At 33.8% G+C, this 26,470-nt stretch overlaps 1 protein-coding gene across 1 annotated transcript in view; it reads right to left on the bottom strand.

The window, feature by feature from the left end:
- The window catches only part of DNAH8 (dynein axonemal heavy chain 8), a 114,564-nt gene that overhangs the window by 44,153 nt on the left and 43,941 nt on the right, over positions 1–26,470 (bottom strand). The window contains exons 34-57 of the mRNA XM_050972390.1: positions 25,380–25,620; positions 24,177–24,376; positions 23,652–23,805; positions 23,396–23,559; positions 23,149–23,251; positions 22,520–22,624; positions 22,077–22,238; positions 20,057–20,281; positions 19,314–19,486; positions 17,470–17,648; positions 15,548–15,735; positions 14,637–14,723; positions 14,429–14,536; positions 13,517–13,651; positions 12,712–12,873; positions 11,642–11,888; positions 10,071–10,312; positions 9,840–9,980; positions 6,347–6,584; positions 5,327–5,469; positions 4,635–4,769; positions 2,422–2,544; positions 1,098–1,311; positions 442–551 (exon numbers count right to left, since the gene is read on the bottom strand). Of these exons, the coding sequence (XP_050828347.1) occupies positions 442–551; positions 1,098–1,311; positions 2,422–2,544; positions 4,635–4,769; positions 5,327–5,469; positions 6,347–6,584; positions 9,840–9,980; positions 10,071–10,312; positions 11,642–11,888; positions 12,712–12,873; positions 13,517–13,651; positions 14,429–14,536; positions 14,637–14,723; positions 15,548–15,735; positions 17,470–17,648; positions 19,314–19,486; positions 20,057–20,281; positions 22,077–22,238; positions 22,520–22,624; positions 23,149–23,251; positions 23,396–23,559; positions 23,652–23,805; positions 24,177–24,376; positions 25,380–25,620 (3,979 nt within the window). The remainder of the gene's footprint in view (positions 1–441; positions 552–1,097; positions 1,312–2,421; positions 2,545–4,634; positions 4,770–5,326; positions 5,470–6,346; positions 6,585–9,839; positions 9,981–10,070; positions 10,313–11,641; positions 11,889–12,711; positions 12,874–13,516; positions 13,652–14,428; positions 14,537–14,636; positions 14,724–15,547; positions 15,736–17,469; positions 17,649–19,313; positions 19,487–20,056; positions 20,282–22,076; positions 22,239–22,519; positions 22,625–23,148; positions 23,252–23,395; positions 23,560–23,651; positions 23,806–24,176; positions 24,377–25,379; positions 25,621–26,470) is intronic.

Raw genomic sequence — 26,470 nt, 5'->3', positions numbered from 1 at the left:
ATATAAAACATACAAATAACAAAAATACTAGTTTTCACTAGTTTTCATGAAATACTGTGGGAAAGCTCTTTTTAAGAAGTCACCAAGAGTATCTAATTGTTTAAAAGCAGAACCTATCACTAAATGTAGAACACCAAGACTTACTACATATATTTTTTAGCTATGGAGATCAAAGCTTTGGGTAACATGAATTAACTTATAGGAATGAATGGACTGATATTTCCATTCATCTGTCTTCTATACTGAAACCTGATATTTTCAGATTTCATCTTGAAAACATTGCAGCCTAATCTCTGGGTTTGTTTTTTTTTTTTTTGGTTTTTTTTTTTCCTTATTTTTGAGGGGGTTGGTTTTTCTTATAGATATGATCTTAGGGAATAGGTGCCTAAACTAAACTAATAGCCACTCCATTCAGAGATCAAACTTTCCTTGTATTTATACCTTTGTCCGCTGCCACAATATTCTTCCTGTTGGGACCAATTTTTCCACCATATCACATACTTCAGGGTTGAATTCTCTACAGGGATGAAAGTATCCATTGGCAATAATACCTGAAAATACAAGACACGGTAAACAATTATTCTCAGCTAATAGGATATAATAAGGTAGGTCATGAGCAAGACAAATTGGTGCTTATTTAAAACATAACTTGGTAAAACATAACTTAAAATTACAGGTGAAATTATTTTTCTCTGCTATCAATGGCTTTTCTGAATTGGTATAGAAACATGGGGCAGTGAGTGCTTGGTTTCTGCCGTATCCTGCATTGACAGAGTTACCAGAACTGAGAAATTTAGCAACAGAGTGCGTTCAGACAGTTCAGAGATGGAATGTTAACCTACACAGAAATAGCAGTGCTCATGGTCTTCCAGGAAATGTCATTACTTTCTGAATATTTGTTTGTCCAAAATTAGAAAGACAAGCATTTTAAGGAATTCATTTCTCTTCCACAGCACTATTTTTGGTGTACCACAGCTTCAGCTGTTTAATGGAACTCAGAATTTGCATGATGAAAGTGAGAAAGAGAGCATACATTTATAATTTTTAAGTCCATTATGAAGGGAAATAAATTCTACTAAAAAACAAGAAAAAAGTACCAAAAATTTTGTCGATGGATGCGTTGGATGGCAATGTACAATTGAATACAGAAAATTGTCTTTTTAAACGCTGGGGAATGTCGTTACGGCCTCCTCCAGGATGTATCATTGCTGCTATTATTTGTACATCTACAATTGTAAGGAAGTCTCCAGGTTTATCCAAGCTATACATTCCTCTCATTTCCATCATCTGACGGACAATTTCATTTGTTATCTGGAAATTTATGTAAGTAGTACAAATTAGAAATTTATTCAAGAAAAGAAGAAAATACACCATGATAATTTAACTTCTTTTTCTAATTCTATTATTCCACAGAGAGATATTGTTACATTATTCTAAAAAAAGATTAAACTACCTTCCTTAGTCAAACAGAAGATCTTTTTTTATGTGATTTTAAGTGGCAGGAAAATGTTTTCACAGCTCTACTACCATATAATTTTTTCACAGCTCTACTGCCTTATAAATTGTGTTTGCACTCTTTTTAACTAAATAAAATTACCACAATGAACTGGGGGATAAAAAATTTTGTTCCTTATTTTGTTGCTGGAAATTCAGCTACCACTGTTGCAGCTATGCTTTTCCACTCACTCTTGGGCCTCCTTTGAAGCAAAACAACTGATTCTTTTATGCTTCTTTTGGAAAGGTTATTCATTCTTCATTCCATTCTACAGCTCCAGAGTTTGCCCCACAGCAAGTGCTCCAATGATATTCAGCAAACCTTATGTATGTGATCACACACCCCACCAAAACCAACATGATATGCAGCACGTCACCAACCACAAACCAATATTCCATCAAATATATTTCAGCCATGTCTTGGGGCCATAATGCAAGACTGAGTGGAGGCCTTTAACTTTTCATATCCTTTATTTCTCTCTCCAAGGTATTGGCCTTTCTCCTGGCAGAGATTTATTTATTGGTGCTCTCAGATTAATGTCAATCTTAAAATTTGTTTAGTCTTAAAAAAATAAGGAAGTGAAGATTATGTAAAATATAGCATCATATTACATGTCTCATCAATAAATATAATTTGCTCTCTTTTTTTGTGTGCATCAGTGTACCAAAATTATAAAGCATTTCCAATAATTAACAGTTAATTAAAAAATTTAGGAAGTCCACTATGTATATGTATATGTATATGTATATGTATATGTATATGTATATGTATATGTATATGTATATGTATATGTATATGTATATGTATATGTATATGTATATGTATATGTATATGTATATGTATATGTATATGTATATGTATATGTATATGTCCACACAATAAACACAAATATTTGAGAATAAGTAGTAAATATTAAAAAAGTCTACCTGATCTCCCCATTCATTGATAAATGGCATGTTGATATCATCAATAAAAATAGTCATCTTTCTGCCCCCAGGAGGTCCATAAGTGCTTCCAACACGTTTGTCCACATAACTCTCTATTGTCCTCTAAAAAGATAAAGAAAATTCGTTTTTTATATCTAAAGCAACAATATTTAAAAGAAATTGTTGAAAAGCCTGCTGCAGCACTCAGCCAACGATTCTCTCTTTTTGCTAGCAGTTTCACCTTTAATTCTAGTATTAAGGAACCCAGTTCCAAAGGAATCCAACTCCTGTCCTGCAACCCACTTCTGGCTATCAGAGCTTTTTAAAAAACTTAGAAATTATTATTTCATTATCAGCATTATCATTCCCCTAACTAATATGACTTGTTTAATGTTTGCAATACTACTGCAGGGCACACGGAGGCAACTTAGACTCCTTTAGATTTCCCAGGAATCTTGTGAGTGATATAATGCAAAATGTTAATATTTTGATGGCAAGAAAGAGGATGCAATAGACAAGTAAGAATGATATATAGCTGAAATGTTTCTTAAAAGTTTTACAGCTCTACAGTCTTTCTAAAGATAATAAACAATGACAGAAAAAACACCTTACAAGATGGTGCAGATGTTTTCCTTAGACAAGTAATGTTTTCTCCATAAAAGAACAAATGCCACCCTCTATGAGTAATGTAGCATGTGCTGTCATAAAGATAAAAGTATTAAAAGTATTTTTGAAAGAGAAAATGAACACATCTTTTGTCCAATGTTTTTGTCCCATTTTCACAATGGGATATTGATGAGTATTTTAAGATACAGACATACAGAGAATACGTGATTAAGGCATAAAAGAGAAACTGGTAAGTGATTACATAAGAAATGGAGAACTTTGTAGCATGTCTAATGCATCAAAAATCACATAGCCTTTAAAATAGCCTCAGAATGGTGACTCAAAATTAAAAAAAAAAAAAATAAAATTAGTGTAACTCCTTCAAGTGTTTAGAAGCATTTCACCTGTTTTTCTGCTACATATCTCCGTTGGAAACCAGCAGAGTGAACCATGTCTTGAGCTGATTCACTGCTAAGGGAGCCCCTCCTCTGAGGTGCTGCAGGACTGCAGCAGAGACAACACACACCGAGGTCCTCTCACACATCCTTTGTACTAGAGACAAGCAAGTCTGGGATTTGTTCCCAAGAATGTTCTAAGGACCCATAATATGCTTGGTAAAGGACACTGGGACAGAGACACTGACTGTTCTATAAGCCTTGGATGCATGAAAGGGTGGTTGCCTTTTTCTCTATAATTTGGATACAAACCATGACCAGAGATCTTACACTTAAGAATACCTGCTGGGAAAAACTCAGCAGCCATTCTGAGTCAGGATTTTTTTTAAAAAATAGGTGTATGGTTCACTGTTTTTCACCATTTTCTTAATAAAATTTACATTAGTTTCTTAAAAAATATGTCTAATTTTGGAATGGAGACTGTAAGACCTATTGCATGAACAGATTTTTCAATCAATAAACATTCCAAAATGAATTCTTTTTTCCTACCAGAGGCTTATCACTATGAATTCATTCCACTGAATTGATAATGAAGCCAATTTAACTTACTGAACCACATCCTAGGAAAATTAGTAGTATCAAATCATACCACAGTGTTATAAAACATCCTTTCAATCACTTGAAAGAACTATGTTCAGCATGTTTTTTCTGTTTATATAAATTTTTACCAGTTACATAGAGTAAGAGAAATTTCTATAAAGTTGTCATGTTAGAGGTCTTTAAAAATTGAATTTCTGATGCTGTAGTTACTCCTGAGCTGAGGAAAAATAAAAATATCTAAAGGTTTAAATTAGTTCTTTATTAAACAAAAATTAAAATTAATACTATATACTAAAGAAACAGAAAACCCCCAAAGTATAACCAAAAATCTAAGAAGACAATCAAAGGTCTTTAGCAAAAAAAATCGTTCTTAGAATTCCTGATGAAAAACCACACAGCAATCATGAACATATGTATCTCTATGTGAGTGGCTGTATTTTACTCTGATCTGCAAAAAATATTTTTAATAGAATTTTCTGAAATGTTGAAGTGACTTGGACAAAAAAGATCCTCTTGAATTTATTTCTAAACCACTTATCATCAGAGTTTAGTACCCTTTATACACTTAGCATGGAAATGGTATGCAAGATTGTTTAAAATCTATATTTTTACCTGAAACATAAATGGTTCTGTGGCAGAAGAAAAGTTTAGACTTTTTGACAAATGCTCTTCTGGGTCATATCTCTTCATATATCCCTTAATCATGACGGTCTTCGCAGTCCCCTGTTCTCCTATGAGCAAAACAGCCTGTAACAGATATTTAAACCACATAAGTAATATCCAAACTTATATTTATATATGCATAACAGACCTATTTTTGAGAAAATAATGGTTTCTGTGTCTTTTTTTAAATGCTACATTTTTGATAGATTTTTCTTGTCTCCAGATGCACTGACATCATATGTGTTTTTCATCTGACATAGATTCTCCAAGAAGTTTCTTTGAAGAATTAAAAGAGAAAGAAAGAAACAAGAATGTGCTGGGGGATTTTCTTCCAATTGCCAAACTTCTTCCAGTTTCTGACTCATCTGCTGCAACAGTCTCTTTTAGTGGATGACCCTAAGAAGGCTTCCTGTAAATTCCTTCCTTTATATTTTTAAGTTTTGTTCTTGCACAAAAATAATTACAGAGGATCAATGTTAAGAAAATAAAAATAAAACAACATAATGATGCACCTGGGAAGCAATAACCAGAGACAATGACTAGAAGATGAAGAACAATTGTAACATCCAGTTACTTTTTAAGTAGTTTTCTATTTATTTCATATGGTAGGTATACACTAAAATACGTAATTCTGCACTTACTTTCTTTTGTTTTGCAATTGTGTTTATCAAAAACTGCGTTCTGGTATTATCAACATTTGGAACCAGAATAGATGCATAGTCTGGGACATGATCTGTTGGATAAACAAATTCCTGAACTTTGTTACTCCAGTGCTCCCAGGCACCTGAAATGACCCAAAAAAAAAAAAGGGGGGGGGAAATTTCATAATGTTCTGATCATGTTCAATACGTTCAATATTTTGTTAATACAATAATTTAAATAATAGACTTTATTGGTAGAACACTACAAAGTGTAAAAAGGGATAAATCTGTTTAAAAGGCACCTAACAAAGGACATTCTGTTAGTCATGACCTGTGATTAGTCTATAATCCTACTAAATGTTGATATATTTATTGTATTTATATATACTTATCTAAATAAAAAACCCTAAATAATGTTTACCTAGAAACAAATTCTCACACTGCTGATGAAAAATTACAGAATATAGCAATATGGATTGCACATGTGTACACTAAATTAATATTGCTGGCAAAAAAGAAATCTGGATATGAGAGAAATTCATTTCTTCAGAAGAGAACATACTTGGCCATGACAGTAGAAAATAGTACACTATTTGAAATATCAAGAATCAAAATATCTCACTATTCTTTTAATTCTATAACTTTTCAGATTCATGACTGGTTATTAGATGTGAATTACTGAGCAAAATTAAAATCAGATTTTATTCCTTTAACAAAAGCTACCACCTATAGGAAAATTAAACATAAAATAGTATTGAGCTAGATTAAACCAGCCTAAGCATGAATTATCTACAAATTGCAGGCTGGCTAAATTGATAGAAAAGTAATTTGTAAGAAGGAAATTTAAAAGAAATAATAAAACATTATCAGTGAGCACTCTATGTCTTGTCTCTGACTTCTCACATCCACAGATGTGCTGGTACTACACTGTCAAAAATCCTCAACTCATAGAACTGTATAATAAGGGCTGGAGCAGTAACAGAAGACAGTTAAAAAGAGAATATTGGTTCTTTTTCTTACCACGATCATTTACATAAAACTCATACATCGTTTGATTGCTGTCACGGGGGATTTTTGGTAAGTCTAATTTATTATCATGAGCTCTAATGAAGGCTTCAAGTTTATCTCGACTGTCCAGCTCCAGAAGGGCACCTAAACTCCACATTATTGCAAAGTTGAACAATTTATGCAGAAGTTGTGTAGCTGATACACCACGTTCTTCCTTCAATGGAATCAAGCCCTCCAGAAGATTAATAGACTGAAAATATTTTAAAATATGCATTTAGAAAATATCACATAATCACTTTTTATTTACCTATATAAGTATGCACATGCATTATTTATATATATTCAAAATTTAAATCAATACAGATTACAAAAAACCACCAAGCATAAAATTCAGAACAACAAACCAAATAAATTTATTAAAGATAGCTATATAAAACTGAATAAAAATTTTCAAAGTTACTTAGGTAATTTGATCATTAGTTATCGTTCTAAATTATGCCTACAAAACAAACATAATTTATGAACTAGGGTAACGAAACAGCTTTTTAAGGGATTTTACAATATTCAGAACTCCAAGAATAGGTGAAGCTTAGCCATTTCTTTCCATTTTAAAACATGGAAGAATTTTCAGCATCTGTCTAATGTATTTAGATCAATTATGGTTTCTATCACATTAACTTCTATTTTTTCATTAAAAACAAATATATTAAATTATTATGTTAAGTGATTGCTTCACTCTGTTTATAAGGAACTAGAGTCCAGATTCTAGAAAAATAGTAACTTCTTATCTACAATTCTGAGACATTGCTTATGAATTCTTGACTGTCTTAGGCAACCCCATGCGTATTCCCGTTCTATACAAAGCAGTGTTCAGCATATTGTTCCAAAATACACCTTTCTAACAGTGAAACAGATTTTCAGTCAGCTCTTGGAATTAGTACTCTTTATGCTGTCTTGCATCTCGTAACTGGAGTGGGAAGTAATAAAGTAACACATGCTTCTAATGCTTGCCCAGAATCTCATTTGCAACAGTGGCCAAAAGCGGAGAAGAGTAAAAAGAAAAAATCTCTTTTGGCTTGTGGTGCTGCTGGGGTAGTACTTTCTGTTGGTACCCTCTTCGGCTTGTGGCTTTCTAAACAATACACACTTTTTCTGTTTTTATAATCCCATGTGGTTTTTTCCACCCTGAAAATAGCAAGACTGGTCTTGAGCCTACATAAACTTTTATTGTCTATTACAACATTTGGCAAGATGTCCCATGGGCCGGCTATTCATGGCATTGAACAGTTTGTTTTCTTCCTGTGTGAACTCCTTCATGCTTATCTTCACTGAACTTCATTTGCTATTTTATTACCTGTTTATTCAGTCTCATAAAGTCTGTCTACAGCTCTTCATGGTTAGTTGTTTTGTCCTTAATACCCTAAATAATCTAGTATCATCAATAAATTTCTTCACCTAAAACTTTTCCAAACTCTTTATGAACATTTTGAACAGCACTGATCCCAGCAAAGGTGCCTCAGGTTCAGTGATAACCTCTACCCTTCCTAAAAACTGATAATCCAGTCATACATTTCCTATCTTTTAATATATTCTTTACCTAGAAATGAAACTCCTATCTTTTGCTATGACTATTTAGCATCCATGTAAATGCCTGATAAAGAACGATGTCAAGCACCTTTGATCCTTCATGCAGATCTCCTTTAGCTACAAGTTTACTGACTTTTCCAATAGGCTCATAAGGCAGGATAACTCTATAAACAGAAAATTGGTGTTGAATCTCCTAAGGTAAATTATATTTGTCTTCCTAATGAGGTAGGCCAGAGGATGCAAAAAGAGACAGAAAGTCAGTGGAAATTACAAGGAGGAAAGCAAAGGTGAGACCACATTTGTATGAAACCATTATAAAGCTGTTGCACATGAATAGGAAACTTAAATTGTGAATGCTAAAAAATGGAACATAATCAGGTACATGTGCATGTTTGGGTGAACATCCAAAACTGAGATTTGAAACTCAAATACAAGTCTGCCAGATGCAATTGCTTTGATTTGGTTGTAATTTTTGAAAAGGCATGAACTAAACAGAAGCAGCACGTCCTGAATCCTGCAATTGCTAAAGAGACATAAGACCCAACAAAACAGGAGGCTGATAAGGCCTCTCTTCTACACAGAGACCATTTATGGGAAAGCCGGGATTTTAGGTAGGGTAAAGATCTCTGGTGTCACTGGCCCTTAGATAACACAAGCATGGAGGCCTGCTAATGGTTATTTACTTTGTCACAGATATGACAGAAACTTACTAGAGATTTTCATTCACACAAAGAAACATTCAATACAGCTTAAATCAGGAAAATATTTCCCTGATCAAGCAGCACGAATAGAGCACCGACTTGCTGACACTTCCTAACAAGTCCTAATCAAAAATAACAGAAACTTTTGATCACAGGAAAAATCTTCCATGAAGATGAAGACAACCTCAGTTCAGTCAGAGGTTTCACAGATAAGAAAAGTAGAAGAAATATGATACCTCTCTCAAAAATGTTGTGCATTGCACATCATAAAGTGGTTAGCTCAATTGTTTCTGCCTGGGGACTCTAATTCTAAAGATACTCTACTGTCATTTGATACTGCACAGTTAGGCTCTCCAGCATTCACTGTGACTATTAGTTTGCAATAAAATACTTCACAATCTAAAAAATCTAAAACTAACTCTCTAATGAGCAGAAAAAAGATACTGGGTGCAAATTTGGTAGTTTGACATTAAACTGGAGGGCTATCCAAAACATTATCTTGTCTATACTCTTCTTCAAGGGCACCACTGAATTTTTTAAGAGTGTGTCAAAGTAAAAGGGAGATTCATGGACAAATGGAAAGTCTGGAAACTTAGAATCTGCAGATGACAACAGACTCATAATCAAATCAACTGGAGATATGCAGTACAGTACTGACAGTCTTGCAAAATCTGTCAAACACATATTTATATTATTAATAAATCACTGATATAGTTTGGACTCCACTCAAGGTAGAATTACAATTGATAGGAAGGAAGAGACAAAAATGACTACATTGATTTTGAAAGACCTGATGGAGAGAATACCACCTATTACATCTGAAAATAAAAAGATAAATAGAATTATTCTTCTCTCTCTGTTGACACTGCCAGTAGAGATAAAGCGACCCTTACAAAAATGTTATGGTATTAAAAGAACCAAAATTAATTCACTACTTATTAAATATATCTTTCTGGAAATTCACTGGAGCGTGCAAATTCCAGTCATTAAAAGACTAGCCTAGGTATGAAGTAGTAGGGGAAAGAAAAATTTTCTTCTGCACATCTTCATACTTCCTCTTATATTGGCCAAGAAACAAATATTGATTTTGAGCTTTTCTTTGTCTGGAGACAATATTTTCAGATTAAATTTTATGCCCATCAAATGTTCTCCTTGCTATTCCTGCACTTTTACGATTGTCAGTCCATTCATGCAGACTCATACAGTATCTCTGTTACCTGCATAATGTAGTTACATTCCAGAAGCTCCATTTTGGGGTTTAGGTTTAGCTTCATATATGTATATGCTGGTTCAAAGATTCTGTCATACAAACTTTGCAAAAGTTCAGCTTCCTGAGCAGTACGTTTTTTCAGCCATGCCTGAAAAAAACATCCACAATAATGTTCTGTATAAAAGGTATAAAGGTATGGCAAGGTATAATAAGGAGCAGCCAGCAATAGTTATGTTACCTGCAATATTGGTCTCCAGCTGAGGACAGAAGAACTGATGAAGACCATACCCATTCGAGAAACTGTTGCTGGAGACGCATTCTCGATGTTGTGGACCTCAAACAACAGTTTACATGAAGGAGACATAGGAATTCGATCTCCATTTGCAAGAGTGAGGGTCTTGTTATCATCCAGAACTGAATTTAAATTCTCAATCCAGATTGCATCTACAGGACCATCTAAAACCAGAAACACATTTTCACCTGGAAAAATAATCAGAGAGAGATAGTGCGTATCACATTGCTGAAAAATCAAGAAAGTAAGTGTACAAAAGATGGTTTGGAACTTAAATATCATCCAAAAAATTTATTTTATTTATTGCAATTTCTGCCATCTATATGGATGCTCCTTACTGAATAAATTGCATACTTAGTTAAGGAACTATTTTTGAAAAAATTGGTAGCAAATGAGGGTGCGATTATACCTTTATAGTGTTGAATATTTGTTACCTTGGCTGGCTACCCGATAGAAACTGTGCTACTCTCTTTCTCTACCCTCCCTCAACAGGACAGAGGGTGAGAATACAGTGAAAATGTTTGTGGGTTCAGATAAAGACCAGAAGATCACTTGACAGCTGTCATGGGCAAAACAGACTCAACTTGGAAAACATTATTTTATTGCAAATTAACATAAATTCGGATGATGAGAAGCAAAGACAAACACCTAGAAGACTTTAACCTTACTCTATTTTCTTTCTCCAGATGCAACCTCTTTCTTTACAACCTAATTTAACTCTTCCTCCTTCCTCCTCCTGCCCAACCCTACTCCACCAGCACAGGGAGGGGAGGTTGGGGAATTAAGTGCTTTGCTGCTAAAGAAAGGGTCCTTTGAGCAACTAAACGAGAGACATTGAATATTCACAGATCCCTCTCAAGTTAATGAAAACTATGCACACTCCTCTGTTCTTAAAATCTGGTTGTTTTTCTTATACTTCAAAATATAAACGTAGATGTAAGTACCTATATTTTGGCAATTAAATTTTAGAATTCCAGCTTCATTTGGAATATAGAAATTTTCTAACAGAGAAAATGTATGCATTTCCAATGTAAGAAATTCAACTGTCTTATAAAATTAACATCCTTTTAGGAAGATTCCCTAGAGGAATTCCCTTTCTTTAATATATTTATTTTTTCAGATACAAATAAAACACTGTAAAAAGGAATTTCAGTATGCCAATCCTAAAATACTGGAATATAAATATGGGAAATCAATGTTTGTAAAACCATGACAATAACATTATTATAAAGATAGTGCCATTAGAACAAGTTAATATAATTTATGATTTATCAGCTTCCAACTAGCACATCTATATTGTAAAACTGAAGTGGCAAGAAAATGATCTTTTTTTTAATGTAGATATTCTACTGAAATAATAAATCTTTGAACTGGTGTCCTTTCTTAAGAGGTGTAGTCTCATCTCATATGTTCTCTATGGTTTTCTTCAAGAGGAACATGTGCGAATTCAATATAATTTTTTCAATATATCATTCAACATACATTTTAATGATATCAAATGAGAAATATTTACATACCCTTTTTGGTTTTCAGTGTTTTCCTCCACAGAGTAGAAAAGATTCCATCTGTCCAGTCATTAGTTGCAGCATCTAGTTTTCCAAACATTTGAGGAGCAGTAATAGCTTTGGGGTTCATGCGCATTTCCTTATGAGGCTGGCCACATTCTGTGAGGGCTCTCATTAATATAGTTATGACCATTGTTTTTCCAGATCCACTAGGTCCAAGTGTCATCAATCCATGACGTACTAGATTAGTTTCATACAACTATTAACATCAAAATAAAATATTTCAATTTAAAAATCAAAATAAAAATAAACACATGCCTTAGCTTGCACTTAGTAGTGATCAAGATGCATTAGACATACAAGTTATATGCTCAGGATTTAATTTAGCATGCATTTGCTGAATTTTAGTGTTTTGTGGAAGAGTACACATCTTCAGTTCCTAATCTTTTTAGCACTAAGCAAGTACACTATAAAGGGCTCACAGAACTAAATCTTACCCAAACTTTATTAAGCAGCTGAAAACAGTTTTATGAGATTTGAAAAAGGGTTTCTGTATTATTTAAAAGGAAAAATTAATAGTGGTAAAACATCAATACTACAGAAGTATGAATAATTACTACAGTCTGAAATACCTGTGTATGTAAAACAAACACAGGGACTGCACTTCCTCCAGAACTGTGTATGGGTTCAGTTTCAGGAGAATTCTCTACTGAATTTTCTGTTTGTCTTTTAATGTTAGCCTTAAGTTTGCTGTGGAAGTGTCAGTCTGCCTATACAAGTATGAATGCACTGAATGGTACAAAACAGTGGTAGTCCTCCGGGGTGCCAAAATCTTCTAAGATGAAGCATATACAGTTTCTTCCTCTGCAAGCTGAATAAAAGCTTGTATCAGTCCAGGATGAAGATCTACAGGCACCACAGTGCAAGTGCCTTGAATTGGTCTTCCTCAGCACAATGCACACACAACCTTCAGTTTTTCCCATAGGTGATGTGCACACTCGTGAGTAACACAGTGGTCTAGCCACAAACACACTGTTCTGACTCCTGATTGTGAAGAATGCTTTAGAAAAAAAAAGTTTTACCTGAACAAGCTTAAGGTTCCATGGTGGATGGTTAACCAATCCTGCCTCTTCAACCTGATGAGCTACTGCAGCCTGAAGCTCATCATAGGTACTGCTGTCCAACTGCAACCCCGGGAAAAGATCATTGATAAGACTCAGAAACAAGGGCTCATCTTCATCTATCTGAAACAAAAAATGTTATTAAATGTTTAAAGGATGGTTATTCAAAGAATGCTTCCAAAATAAAATTAGTCTCTGTTTTAAAAGAAAAAGCAGTAATAACATACAGATACAGATGCTTACAGACAGCTAACAGGAGAGCTTACTACAAGAACAGCATTTTGAAAATGTCATCCACAAGCCATGCAAAAGAGAAATTCAGAATTGAAGGAAATTTCCCACTGAGAGTCACTGGAGTGACATAACTAGACACTGGAGTCAATTTATAAAATTGATTTGTAAACCACTTGCAGCATATATTGGAAAGAACATCCTATCTGGAAAGAAATCTTTAAAAGTCTGATTTAGTGGATACTCATTATTCAATTTACCTATGGTACAGTGGTCAGTCTGTGCACAAGTCAGGACACTGAAAGTCACATGCAGAGGTACGCCTTAATATTAATCTATTTGGAGCTTTGCATAATGAACACTCTTTACAAGTCTTATAAACTCTCTGTGCTGTTTAATGGTAACATGAAGGTTATCATGTTTCATTTTTTAAAGAAAAGAACATTTGAGATTTTTTCTGATCTCATAAAAAACCCATGAAACATCTACTAGGCTTGCCTCTACATGGTGCTAAAATATTAAATTAGATTCTTACCAGCTTAGAAAGATTCATATCTCTTAACCCTCTCATGACAATACTTAATTCGCCTTCATTTGGCCGGGCTCTCTTTTGAGCTCCAAGAGTCCTCAGTACTGAAAGGATATTCCTCAGACCAAAGTCATAATGGACCTAGAGAGTGGAAGAATGCTTATGTATCAGTAACAAATTCTCTACCTTTATTTCATCAATATATCGAGCTTTACTTGTATAATGCAGTTGTCCTGCCTGGAAAAGGTAGCTAAAATAGGAATTTTTGCTGCTGTTTAGGAATTATTCTGTTCAAATAAATGAAGGATAATAAAGTTGTTTTCAGGAAGATGTGTGTGTGCTCTAAGGTTTTTCTTTCCTAATTTAAATTTAATTGATTTAACTATTTATCATGACATATAGAAAAAAAATTTATAGCTCTGAATAACAGGGTTCTAAGAAAGTAATAGTTCCATTCTGAGACATGTCTTTTCAACTAAGGCATTTTAAAGCACAGACTTCAGATCAAGGCAGTGCTATAGGGACATGAACAACTTCAATCAAACTAGTCATTTCTCCTGGTGGTTCCAGTTTCCAATTTCCAGCTACTTAGTCTATCCCTAGGTAATTCATATAGAAAAATTATAGGACTGGGATATTTTCTGTCTGGCTGACATGTTTAGGCAGAGAACATTATGAACTTGCAACTAACTAAAAAGCATAATTTTTAACAAAAAAGGTGCATATACAACTACATATTAATGAATTAATGTAGTAATTTATTCAGAAATTTTAAAGAGGTATTTTTTAAATTACATTTAAAGTACTTCAATATTTTGTAAAAGGCATGGAAGTGATGTTTCAGAAAAAAATTGCATAACCCAAAAAGTAGGATGTTTTACTATGTAAATACAAAGAAAAAAGAATACATAACATTACCTGCTTAGTGAGCTGCTCCTCACAAAGTTTATAAAGAACAAAGAATTTCTTAGCCAAGACCACATTATCAATGAATCCGTAACTTGCAAGTTTAACCCTTATAATTATCTGAAATACAAATATTTTTAGAAATACCATTAGGTTCTCCTTAAGACATGTCAGCAAATTAAAATACATTTTTTCCTTTCAGTTCATTCAAGAATTATACCTGTCTATCTGGAACCATCATTGCAACACTTCTAAACTGTACTTTGAGATTTTCTGGTAGTTCTTGACGTCCAGCATATCCAGGATTCTAAATAAGAAAATAATTCTAATAAGATTATTATTTGCAATAGCCAAAATAGCCTCCTTTTTATTGTTCAATGAAAATAAATGCATGTACAAATACTTAGAGCAGTTCGAAGTCTTGCCTATCAATTACTGCAATTTTAATCTCCCATAAAGTAATCTTGGATTGCCATCTGCCTTGGCATTAGGAAAAATACATTTTAAAATTTCCTGCTCATGAGATGTCAGGAAATAGTGCTATGAAGCCTCAAGAATCCTATGGCAACAAGACAGCATATTCTGAAAGTTAATATTACGGGAGATTGAAGCATTTTTACTTATCCATGTAGGTACCCACTGGTCAAGACCTGTGTCCCTGAAAAACATCTTTCTTATATCTCCTTCTTTAGGTGAATGTTCTTTTTCTCCCCCCTCCCTACAATATCTTTCTCATTAATGTAAAGTATTAATACTATTAAACTAATAATACATTAATATTATTAAAACATTCATGAATTATTAATGTATTATTAAAGATGTAGTAGTAAGGCATATTAGTGTTTCAGTCCTCTCAGTGAGCACAGAAAATTCTGCAAGTTTGGTCAAACTTCGTCTGCACAATGAACAACAATACAGCAATGAAGGGACATAATTAGGAACCCTTACCATAATATTAAAGTCAAAATGAAGGCAGGCCATTCACGAATAATCATATTATTCATGTATTGTGCACTTTAATCTAACTGTCTAGTGACATTATCTTATGAATAAAACCAGTTATTTTCACTGTGTCACTTAACCTCTATGTAGTATAATTTGCCACTTCTTTGAAATTATTACTACACCCACCATAGTTAGGAAAATTCCAAACTCTGGATTTAAATCCACACAGTCTCCATCAGAAAAAATGAACTGCTTTTTTTTTTCTTTTCTTGCTGTTAAAATAATATAGATTTGCTGCGCTGCTACTGACAAGACAGGTAACTCAATTCGATTGAATTCATCAAAACATCCCCAAGATCCAGACTGTGCAAGACCTAAAACAGGGAAAGAAAAAAATATTATCTCTTGTCCTTCACGCATATTTGAATATCTGAACAAAATTACTTTTCCTGCAAGTAATTAAATCAAACTAGTGTTGTTTATTGCCCTGTGGTCAAGGCCTATCTTCCTCCAATCCACCTGACTGTTTCTATATCTGTCTGAATTAATATTAGTTGATTTATACACAATGCTTAAAAGTGAAAGTAAGCAAAAAAAGAGTAAGCCAAAGTCTGAAAAAATATTTTGATAATTTGGGGTACTTGGTAAATATTTTTTATAGATTGTTCTGTGAATGTAGCCTTTTATTGTAGAGGCCAGTTCAATTATTTGCAAAAAGCTGAACTGTTAGTCTAAAAAATCAAAAATAATTTACTTAGAGCTACAAAATGTTAGTCCTAAATATCACCAAAAAAGTCACTCTTTTTATTTTACCATTTCAAGTCCCCACTTATCAAGTTTCTCATAATAATACAAGACATTAACAACATTCAAAGTGTGGATATGTCTTTGAAAGAAAGAGAGAAACCCAGAGAAAGAAAAAGAAATTAAAAGAGAAATCTAGAAGTATTATATTAATAAGAAGAGTACTTTCTGTACAGGATTATTTTCACAGTTGCCTAATTTCTGTTTGGAAAAGTAACATGTATGTAGTAGCACCTAAGAGAATTGTTTTTCATTTCACAATGTTTTATAAGAAAGTTTTTAACAGCTTTTTTTTTCCAAGTGATAATAAAGTACCAGCAAGCCATGTTTTTCTTCCATGCATACTTGCTATTTAATTGTGAATAATTTATGCAAGTCATTCAGGGTTTATTTGTGTTGCACAGTTAAGACTAAATCACTTTAAAGACATTCTGTCATGGATTTTGTCACTCAAAGATTTTCTAAGATTTTAATGACTTTCAAATGGGCAATATGTTTATAAACCCAGAGCTTCAGCCACTTTTATGCCTCTTGCTTCCCAATACATACAATACCATTACTCTGAATAATGAGCTGACAGAAATCCCGTGAAGTTCAAGTCCCTTAGACCAGAATAACCCCATGCAGCAGCACAAGCTCTCTGCTGCCTGCATTGCAAAGCAGTTCTGCAGAAAACAACCTGCTGGGCCATTTAACAACTAATTAGGCATGAATCAGAACTATGCCCTTGTAGCAAGGGAAGCCAGCAGCATGCTGGGCAAGAACGTAGCCTGCAAGGTGAGGCATATCAGCTTTCACCTCTACTCAGCACTTGTGAGGTAGCAGCTGGAGTACCATGCTCGCTTTGGGGTTTCCCAGGAGGGGACAGACGTGGATACATTTGTGTGAGTGCACGCAGTGATGGCTGTGATCCTGCCAGTGGCTGAAGGGAGGACATGACACAGTGGGAGAGGCTGAGAGAACAGCATTTGTGGAGCCTGAAGAGAAAGCAAAGGAAAAAACCTATTGCTGTTGACAGCTAGATAATAGGAGGCACTGAGAAGTTGGAGTCAGGCTTGTTTCAGAGGTGCAGAGGAAGAAGAGAAGACAATGGACGTGTTTCAATGTGGAAGATTCCAAGCCAGAGGAAGTATAAAAAAATGTGATGAGAATGCTCAAAACACTTAAGCAGAGGTGTTGCAGAACATCCATCCCTGGAGAAAGCCAAAACCCCACACAAATAAGGAACTGAGTGAGCACTCTGCTCTGCCTTCACCTGCTAAATGACCTGTGGAAGTCTTCTATCTTACAGGAAGAAATCTTACCTTTGAAAATCCTGCCCAAACCTCTGAAGTCCATTTGATCAGAGCAGTTAAAGACTACTACGTATTTTCCCAGAGCCTTTCCCATGTCTTTTGTTGTTTCTGTTTTACCAGTTCCAGCTGGTCCTGCTGGAGCTCCTCCCATATTCATTCCCAAAGCTTGTGCTAAAGTTATATAGCACCTACAAATATAAATTGATGTTATCTATTAAATTATATTAAAGCTATAAATATATATATATAATATACAGATCAAGTTATGCAATGGATTTTACAGCCCCTATGTTGAAATGCTACCTCTTCATAAAGCAATCCCATGGATTTCAGTGCAAGAAGTTCAGAAAGGTAAAAGGCACAAAATATAACATTTAAACACTACTTACAAAATAAAATAAACACAACAAATCAAACAAACAAAAGAAACAAACCCTGGTGCTAACAAGCTAAAAAAATCAACGGACATCCTATAAAGGTATTTCTCATTAACTTTTCTGGCAGCTATACAGATCACATTCTGCTGTTGCATTATGCTATGTCATCATATTTTGCAGCATACTAACCCATATTTAATTATGCTACCTTTGACTAAATCCTCAAGTATGAAAGAATAAGGATACATGCGTGGCTGCTTCCCATGCTATGCATAAGATATAGTTACAATTCTATGAAAAAAAAAGACCCTAAGCTTTACCCCTTTTTTTTCTAAAGTCCTAAAATGTCTAGATTACAGTTTTACTTATATGCGAACCTTAGTTATGATTTTCTTTCATGGCAAGGTATAGAAGAGTAATGCTAAAGGAATTAAGCAATGGGGTATCTTCACTATCAAATCAACATAGTTTGGACACATTCTAAATGAAGTATTTCTGGTTTTAATCCATATTAAACAGAATTTTATAACTAACTGCTTCCTCAGTTTAGTTTGAATCACTGTAATTTATTACACCCAACTTCCACTGCAGAACTTTCTTGCTTTCTATACAACAAGGAGCTCCAAAGCAACAGGAAGGCTTTCTCTCTGCCATTCTACTTCAATCAGTTTTGGGGCAGAGTTTAACAATTTTACTTCAAAAATACTCAGTTGCTGAGGGCAATACAGTTCACTGCAGAAATCTACTGAACTTTCCATATTGTCACAATAGCAGCTCTACCTCTTCTGGAGAAATAAAGGTATTTAAAAAGTCATAGAAGCACATACACCACACAGATAGCAAAGTAAGTGATTGTAGGTTGGAAGTTGTTTTTATTTCTCGAGGGGATCTTTTTGCATGTGAAGTATCTCTTGGTCTTCTATTTTCTCACTTGGTTTAAAGTGATATCTCAAGAAAGGATCGAAAGGAGAAATAACTGGACAAGGAAGGAAGCAAAGATATTCCCAAGAGGAAAAAGGAAATGCAGTTCTTTGTTAAGCCACATTTGAAACAAAATGACCATTTACTTGCTTGGCTACAGAAGAAGGAAGGTGAGTGCACACAGCTTTTTCTTAGACTTTAAAAGAAGCCAGAGAATCTTTACAGAATCTCTTATTACAAAATTTGAAATATTTGACCTAACCTTCTCTTCAGTATACTGCTAAACTATAGGTTACTATATAAGCTTAAAGCAATGAATTTCTATTATTAAATATTCTTTTTAAGACTGTGATAAAGGCAGTGATAAAGGAATTAGTAAGTGTACAGAGTAGTGAGACTCTATTTTACTTTTTCTAAAAGAGTATATTAACCAAATGTGTGAGAATGCTTTCAGCCCGCACAGGACTTAACTCAGATTGCATCTCTTTAGAGATAAATATTAAATAAACACTACACACATTAAAAGTATTCCTTATCTATAAGTGCTTTTCTAACCTGTCTGTAAGAGGTGTTATAACCAGACGATCAGTGCAACCCAGGAATTCATTTTGGTAAACAAAATCAACATCTGTGATTCCTACGATGACTTGATCATAATCCTCTTTATAGTAGAATCTTGACTGCTTTAACCACTCAAAATCAGTTGGTGTTTTGATGTTCATTTTTACCTTAAAAAAAAGTAAAAGTATGTGTAATAACCGAGCATCTACACTTACTGCCTTTATCAACTGTGATAAAAAGCTTATTTGTATATGAATAACGAGTGATTACTTAGATTAAAGTTCTGGTGTAAGTAAATTTATATACAACAAGCATGATATAACATGTTCAGATGTAAGCTAAACTGATATTAAAAAACCTCCTGACCGCTTATCCCAGTCATCCCAACATCTGTGTTATCAAATAAATCTGAAACTGCTTTGGTAGGGCAGTCCACTTTCCAAGTGAGAAATGCAAATAGCACACTGCTAAATCCTCCAAACACATTGCAACAAAGGGTGTGATGAGGGAAGGATGTGACTGAGGCAGAGAAGCAAATGCTGTATAACCTAAGCAGCCTCTGGAAATATGTGAGGGACAGCATATTATTCTATTTTAAGCAAAATTATATTATTTTTATTGTGGTGAGATTATGGACATCTCTTACATATGCATACACATATAACTGTAGCTACCACACAGAAGAAAGAGTATTATGATAGAAAATGCATTTAGTTGTCAGAAATCAAAGTCTATACCAGGTCATCAAAAATATCACGCTGATGCACATGAATGGTAATCAGTGTTTCAAATTTCACTCTCTCAAACTTGGAAAGATCGAGTGTGGTCTGGCCAATCAATGTATTCAGAATATCCAGAAATCGAGCATTGGTTACATCCATGATTTTTTTGTCATCCTTAGCATTGCGTAGAGCTTCTTCTCCATCACGTGTCCACAATATTTGAATTCCCAGTAATCCAACCTAAAAATATAATACATGAAAAATATACAAACTAATCACTTGTTGAACTCTAGCTGTGTTACAGAAGGCTTAGTTATAATAGAAACGATAAATTATAGCATAGACAGTTCCAAATTATCACTACATCCAACATGACTCTATCCCACCAGGACAACCTGGCTGAATTAATTGGCTCTGCTGCACAACCTGCTGAGAAAGATTTAAAAATTTTACAAAAATTTCTTACATATTGCGATACACTCAAACTCAGGTCTAGTGTCAGTTTCCCTTCTAATTCTTTAGAGGACTTCAGGAATACCTAAACTGGCTCTGGGGGGAGAAGACCTTCTGCCAATTTTCCATTGCCAATTTGTAACCAATTAAAGAACATTAAATTGCTGTGAATTTTCACTGAACATGGGATGGCTTGCCTTCTAACAGTCTGTCATGCCCAGAGTAAAGCCAAGAGCACATTAAACTACAAGTTATTTTGCTTCCAAATAAATCTAAAGAGTTATAGGATGTTGTACATAAATTACTGTGTCAGATTGGTTTTGATTTACAACACCCACAACAAAAAATGACAGACAATCTCTGTATCACTTTATTACCCACATTTTTATATTCACAAAGCACTAAGACCTAAAAATTTTACTAAACATCTCTTTCTACTTTTCTGGCTCCCTATAACTGTAGTGAGTTCATCGTTACAAGTTTGTGTATTAGAAGATAGCCTCGTGATTTTAAATGGTGAGCTATTACAGGTAGAGTCTAAAAAAGGTTAATTTTAGATTGACCAGTTAGTCAAAGGAAAACAAAAAATAAATAACATTAATATTTGGATGTAACTACTTCATGCTATCTTTAACAGCAGTTTCTGAGCCAGGAAAAAGGCAGTTTGAAGAAAACATATAATTTGTCAATATTTTGCCCAACTTCTTCTCTCTTCTGTAACATATTTTTCTTTGTAAAAATTCCTTGGCCAAACCCTTCCAACACAAACAATTGTTCGTACATAAGAACTTAGCAAGATCTGAGGAAAGATCTTTGTAGACGGTAGTAAAGCCACATCAAAATATGTGAAACGACAGTCCTTATTTGTTTAAGGTAGGAAAAATTTTCAAATAAACACTGCTGAGACAAAACCCAATTACATCATAAATAGAGCTTTAGGATAATTCTATTAAATATTTAAATGTACTGATTTTTTTTTTTTTATAATAGCTAGCTTTAATATCTGCAGAATTTTTATTTAAAATTACACCCAGCACTGTACCAGTCAGCAAATTACAGATTCAGAATTCATACAGAATGGGAAACAGTTCAATAATTTTAAATGAAACTTAGGAATTATCAGTAAGATGAAGGAGTTTCTACAATCTTTCAACATAGCATTGTACTGCATTACACAGTGACAAATATATGAACTATGAGGTAAATCTTGTAAATTATGAGAAAAAAAATCATAATCATAGCTCTCACAATCCTAAATTATGAGAGAAATCAATCTGCACATGCAATTTTATTTTCAGCTGAAAGGTATTAAAAATCCATTAGAGAAAATACAAGCTCTACTTTATATTCTCCGAGAGAACTGAAAAAATTAAATTTAAAGCAGATGGCAAGAAAAATATGATGCTATATACCGGGTATCAAAATCAAAGTGATTTAGGATTATCTTCTACTGACCAGATCCTTGCCCTTGTTTCCACTATGAAAACTTTCTCATACAGGCAATCCCATGTGCTCTTTACCTTCCACCTGCCCCCAGATACAGCCCCGACTGCAGACACATGTACACATCTCGTATTCTTACCTGTGCTGGGAATTGATTAAGAAAATTCAACAGCTGATACCCTGGGTCACTAATTTGGTAAAATGCTGCCCTAATTATGCCATGCAATGACTTCTGCTGCATTTGCAATAAAGCCTTCAACCAAATTTCTACTGGTCCTTTTGCAAGCACTGGAGTGTCCAGCTGTAAAATTAATGAAAGCAAATGTATAAAATGGAACATATTTACCACCATTCTGTTCAAGGATATGAGTTACTGCATAGTTACTAAATTCCTATTCATGACAGCTACAGATTCATACCCAAACAATTTACTTAATGAAGACATATTCTAGTCTTGTTAACAAAAATCTTGAAATATTTATTTGTAATTAACAATAATTCACCTTAATACATCTTATATGTTCAATAATAAAATTGTTTATCTATTAATGTTTCTAGAAAAAAAAAAAATCAGATAATTACTGAAATTTTTTCTCCTTCTCTTGATATGACTGCCAGTATGCGATCGTAATCCTTTGGGTGAAACTCTACTTCATTTATGTTGTCAGATATGGAAGTCAGATGTGGCTGGAAGGATAATTCAGGAGTTGTTCAATGTGAATATTTAGCATTAACAAACAGAACCTCCCTCCCCCCCCAAAATAAGGTTATCCTGGCCCTCCGTGGGTAACAATTACAGAAATGGTTGTGTGGAATTCTATCTCTGTCTGTGGTATTTTTACAGTTTGCAGAGATGATGGAGCAGAGATCAGCTGGCCTATCTCAATCAACCCTCAGTAACAATCCAGACTAGCTGGAAGAATTTTGCAATATGCAAAGCAGGAAACCCTCACAGAGCCCTTTTACTAGTTCAGTTGGGAAAGAAACCACCAGCAAATCACTTGATCAAACCATGTTCTAGTGTTCTGAATTCTGAAGATTGATTTGACTTACAGGTATCCATTTCACATTTTTTTAAATAGTCGAGAGCAATAAAACAAATTTTTTTTCAAGCAAACTTTATAAAAAGAAAATGTTTGCATCCCATTTTATTAAATGCCTCTCTGTAAATTAATTTTTTTGTAAGTAGAAAAAAATCATTAAGTTCATACCTGGATTGTATGAGAATCACTTGCTTGTCCAAGAATTTCAACAAGTGCAGGATCAGAAATAAAAAAGAATCTTGGAAACAGCAGTCTTTTCTTCTCTAAATATCTTTAAAATTGAACAAGATTTTGTTAAACCATTTCAGGTTGCAATTTTTTCTATATAGGGGTGTAAGTAAGACTGAAATACAATTAATGCTTCAAACAAACTATTTACAATATAGAAAAGCAGTAAAAACAAAACAATTCATACCCTGTAAGTGATTTCTGACATACTTCCAACTGTTCATGTAAATAAGGGAGAAGTTGCTCCATAGTATCATCTCCAACACAGCAGGCAACTACATTTGCATTTTCATGAGCTCGTTGCATTATTTTTACCCATGATTTATCAATATTCTGAAAACGCTTTGCTTCCTATATATAGAAAAACCAAAGCATAATTGGCTGAAAAGTATTGCAAAGAAAGCTTTCAGTAAACAATATTAGTCAAGCATTGGAAAGTTTACCTGGGGTAACTCTTTTGCAATATCTCCTGCTACAAAAACAGCTTCAAGATAAATCCAGAGGTTCTGCACAATCAGCCATTCTTCAATTATGCGTGAAGAGTTGCTTAGTTTAGAAACCCAGCTCTGAATTTGCTTTTTAAATGCTGTATTGTATCTAAAAGTGGAGAGGAGCATAAACTATTTAATTCTAAATAAAGCCATTATAAAATAAATACATACAATGGTGAAAAAACTCTAAACCCAGAACAAACTAATTCTTATTTCACTTAGAACAAGAATAACATTTTCCAACATTTTGGAAAGATTTTAGCAGTTTGATTACATTCAAGTATATTGAGATGAAAGTTGTCATAATTGAATATGCACTGAAGTCTTTCTCATAAGGAGGTTTTTCATTCGGCCTTTTAATAGTTTGTTTTATTAAAAACCATTTAATTCAAATTTACTGCCAATTTAGCTCAATAATAGTATTGTTACTATCACAGTGTATTTCTGAAAATGCCATATGTGAACAATGCCAAGTACCTATTGGACAGTAGAGAATCCAGAATCATTAAACTGTCCTCCATCAATACCATAATTTCTGCTGATTCAATTCCCTTTAGCAGTAACTCTCCTCTTCCTTTGAACTGTGAAAAGCTCAGATTCTGGGCTCCCCACGTTTCAGCTACTTGTAACAGTTTGGCTTCTATATCCTTTTCCTTCATAGCAGATATGCATATATCCTGCAAAGAAAGAACCCCTTTTTAGACTCTCCAGTCTTGTGAAATGAGTTTCCTATTACTGTACATCCTGTCATAGAATATTAAAAAATGCAGACATCACACTGTTAATGTTACTCACTCAAATTGCTTGTATGGATACCTGAAAAAATCACTTTTGGAAATGGATGATATGTATTTTCTGTGGCTTCACATTTTGTTATTTCTGTTTAAAAAAGATTTTTGGACCATAATTTTTACAAGGCTGAGGAGGGGTAGTGATTAGACTCATCACCAGATGAACTCTGACTCTTACCACTTTTCAGTTTACAGAATCACAGAATCTAAAAAAGTTTAATTTGGAAAGGTCAAGTTCAACATTCTATTCAAATCAGAGCTTATTTAAAAATTAAGGTCATAGCCTTGGAATGCTTCCATATAAATCAAGTATAGATATAATAAGTTTTTGCATATGTATTTACCATATGAAAAATGGAAACTCCACTGATTTTTCACAAGTTATAGGAGGTGGGTTTTTTTGAAGCTGTGTGGTTCAAAAGAATCCAGAATAATCAAAATATTATTTCTAATAATCTAGAAAAAATTTAATATTAAATATTCTTAAGCATGAAGTCCTCATCTAAAATTTCTGATTTACCTACACAACTATAAAGCAACAACAGAGGTAAAAAAAATTAGGTGACTATGACCATTTAAAGTCTTGTTTGATGATTTTTTTCCTGCTAAAAAGAGCTAAGAAAATAATAAAAAACAATGGCAGGAGGAATGTGAAGAGATTATCTACAAGTAAGGGTCTAGAGATTCCAGCTGCTACCTCTACATTTTCTCACATAGATTAAAGCTTCTAAATAAAATGCAGGTTGTTTTAAACCAGTGCGGTCTGATTGAAAGTCAAGGACTTTAATGAAGTAATTATTTTTAAAGAGGGTAACCATTTTATAAGCAATCACATTATTTTTGCTGACAATAGAAAAGGAACAAGGAGGGGAAAAACATATGTACCTACCTCAATATCTTCTTTATTTTGAAGAATTGGTGCTTCCATGATGTTTCGAAGGCTAAAAGTCTCAGATTCTACATCAAATGTATGTCCTGTTGTTTCAGAAATACGATCCCAGTGTCTTTGCTTCATTGCTTTGTCAGACATCATTTCCAGCAAAGAACAACACTCAATAAAATCCTCAATTCTTTTCTTGAGATCAGAAAATGCTTCCCAGTGGTGGAGGCCTTTAGGTAGTCTACGGCACCTGTAGTTCAATTAAAGTGATACAGTAGTAAATTTCCCTTTTGTCAAAATTATAATTGTTTAAACAAGGAGATATGAAGTGGATTGTATTAAGGTCAACATTTCATATGCCAATTAGCCCACGTGTTTAGGAAAAAATAATACAAATGCCCTACTTAAAAATCATAGTATTTAATGGTCTCAAACACTGGTATTTTCCCTGCAAATAAAGAAAATAAAAAATACTGTAGGAAAGGAAATAAAGGAAATAAAAAATACTGTAGGAAAAGGAAATAAAGGAAATAACTATGTTTTAACAGAAACAGTTATTTTTTATCTCCTGCTTATCATCAGAAATCCTGTATTGGAAAAGAAAAAACAGAAAAATATTGGCTAAATTAGTTGAATTTCACATATTAAATAATTGTAAAAATATAATATTTACTTCAATTTAGTAATTTAATAGACATGGCACATCTGGAGACACACATGAAAATGAAATAAACATGACTGTCTCCTCCACTTTTGGTTAGTGGTTCTGAAACCACTCACTAATGAAAACTACATATTTCTAGTGGGCAAAAAACCCTGAGAACAGTTAAATAAAGATCTACCTCTTCAACCACACTTTTAAAGAGCCAACACACCAAGAACCAAGCAGGTGACCTACCACAGGAATACCAGACTGCAAATGGTAAAGTACATCCTTACTAAGAAAAACAACAAATCCTTGGTTTTGCATCCTTTATGACTTATTTCTCTACCTCCCACTGACATGATTTGATATTCCCAGTAATCAGGAGCAATACAGCAGCATGTGTGTGGCTTAGAGCCACATCAGTGCTGGGTGGTTGTCAGTATGTTCATGTTGG

Source organism: Serinus canaria, chromosome 3 (genome assembly GCF_022539315.1).
Source record: "Serinus canaria isolate serCan28SL12 chromosome 3, serCan2020, whole genome shotgun sequence".
NCBI classification, from domain to species: Eukaryota; Metazoa; Chordata; class Aves; order Passeriformes; family Fringillidae; genus Serinus; species Serinus canaria.
Note: the sequence above shows the minus strand (reverse complement) of the source record. Positions and strands in the feature narration are given on the sequence as shown.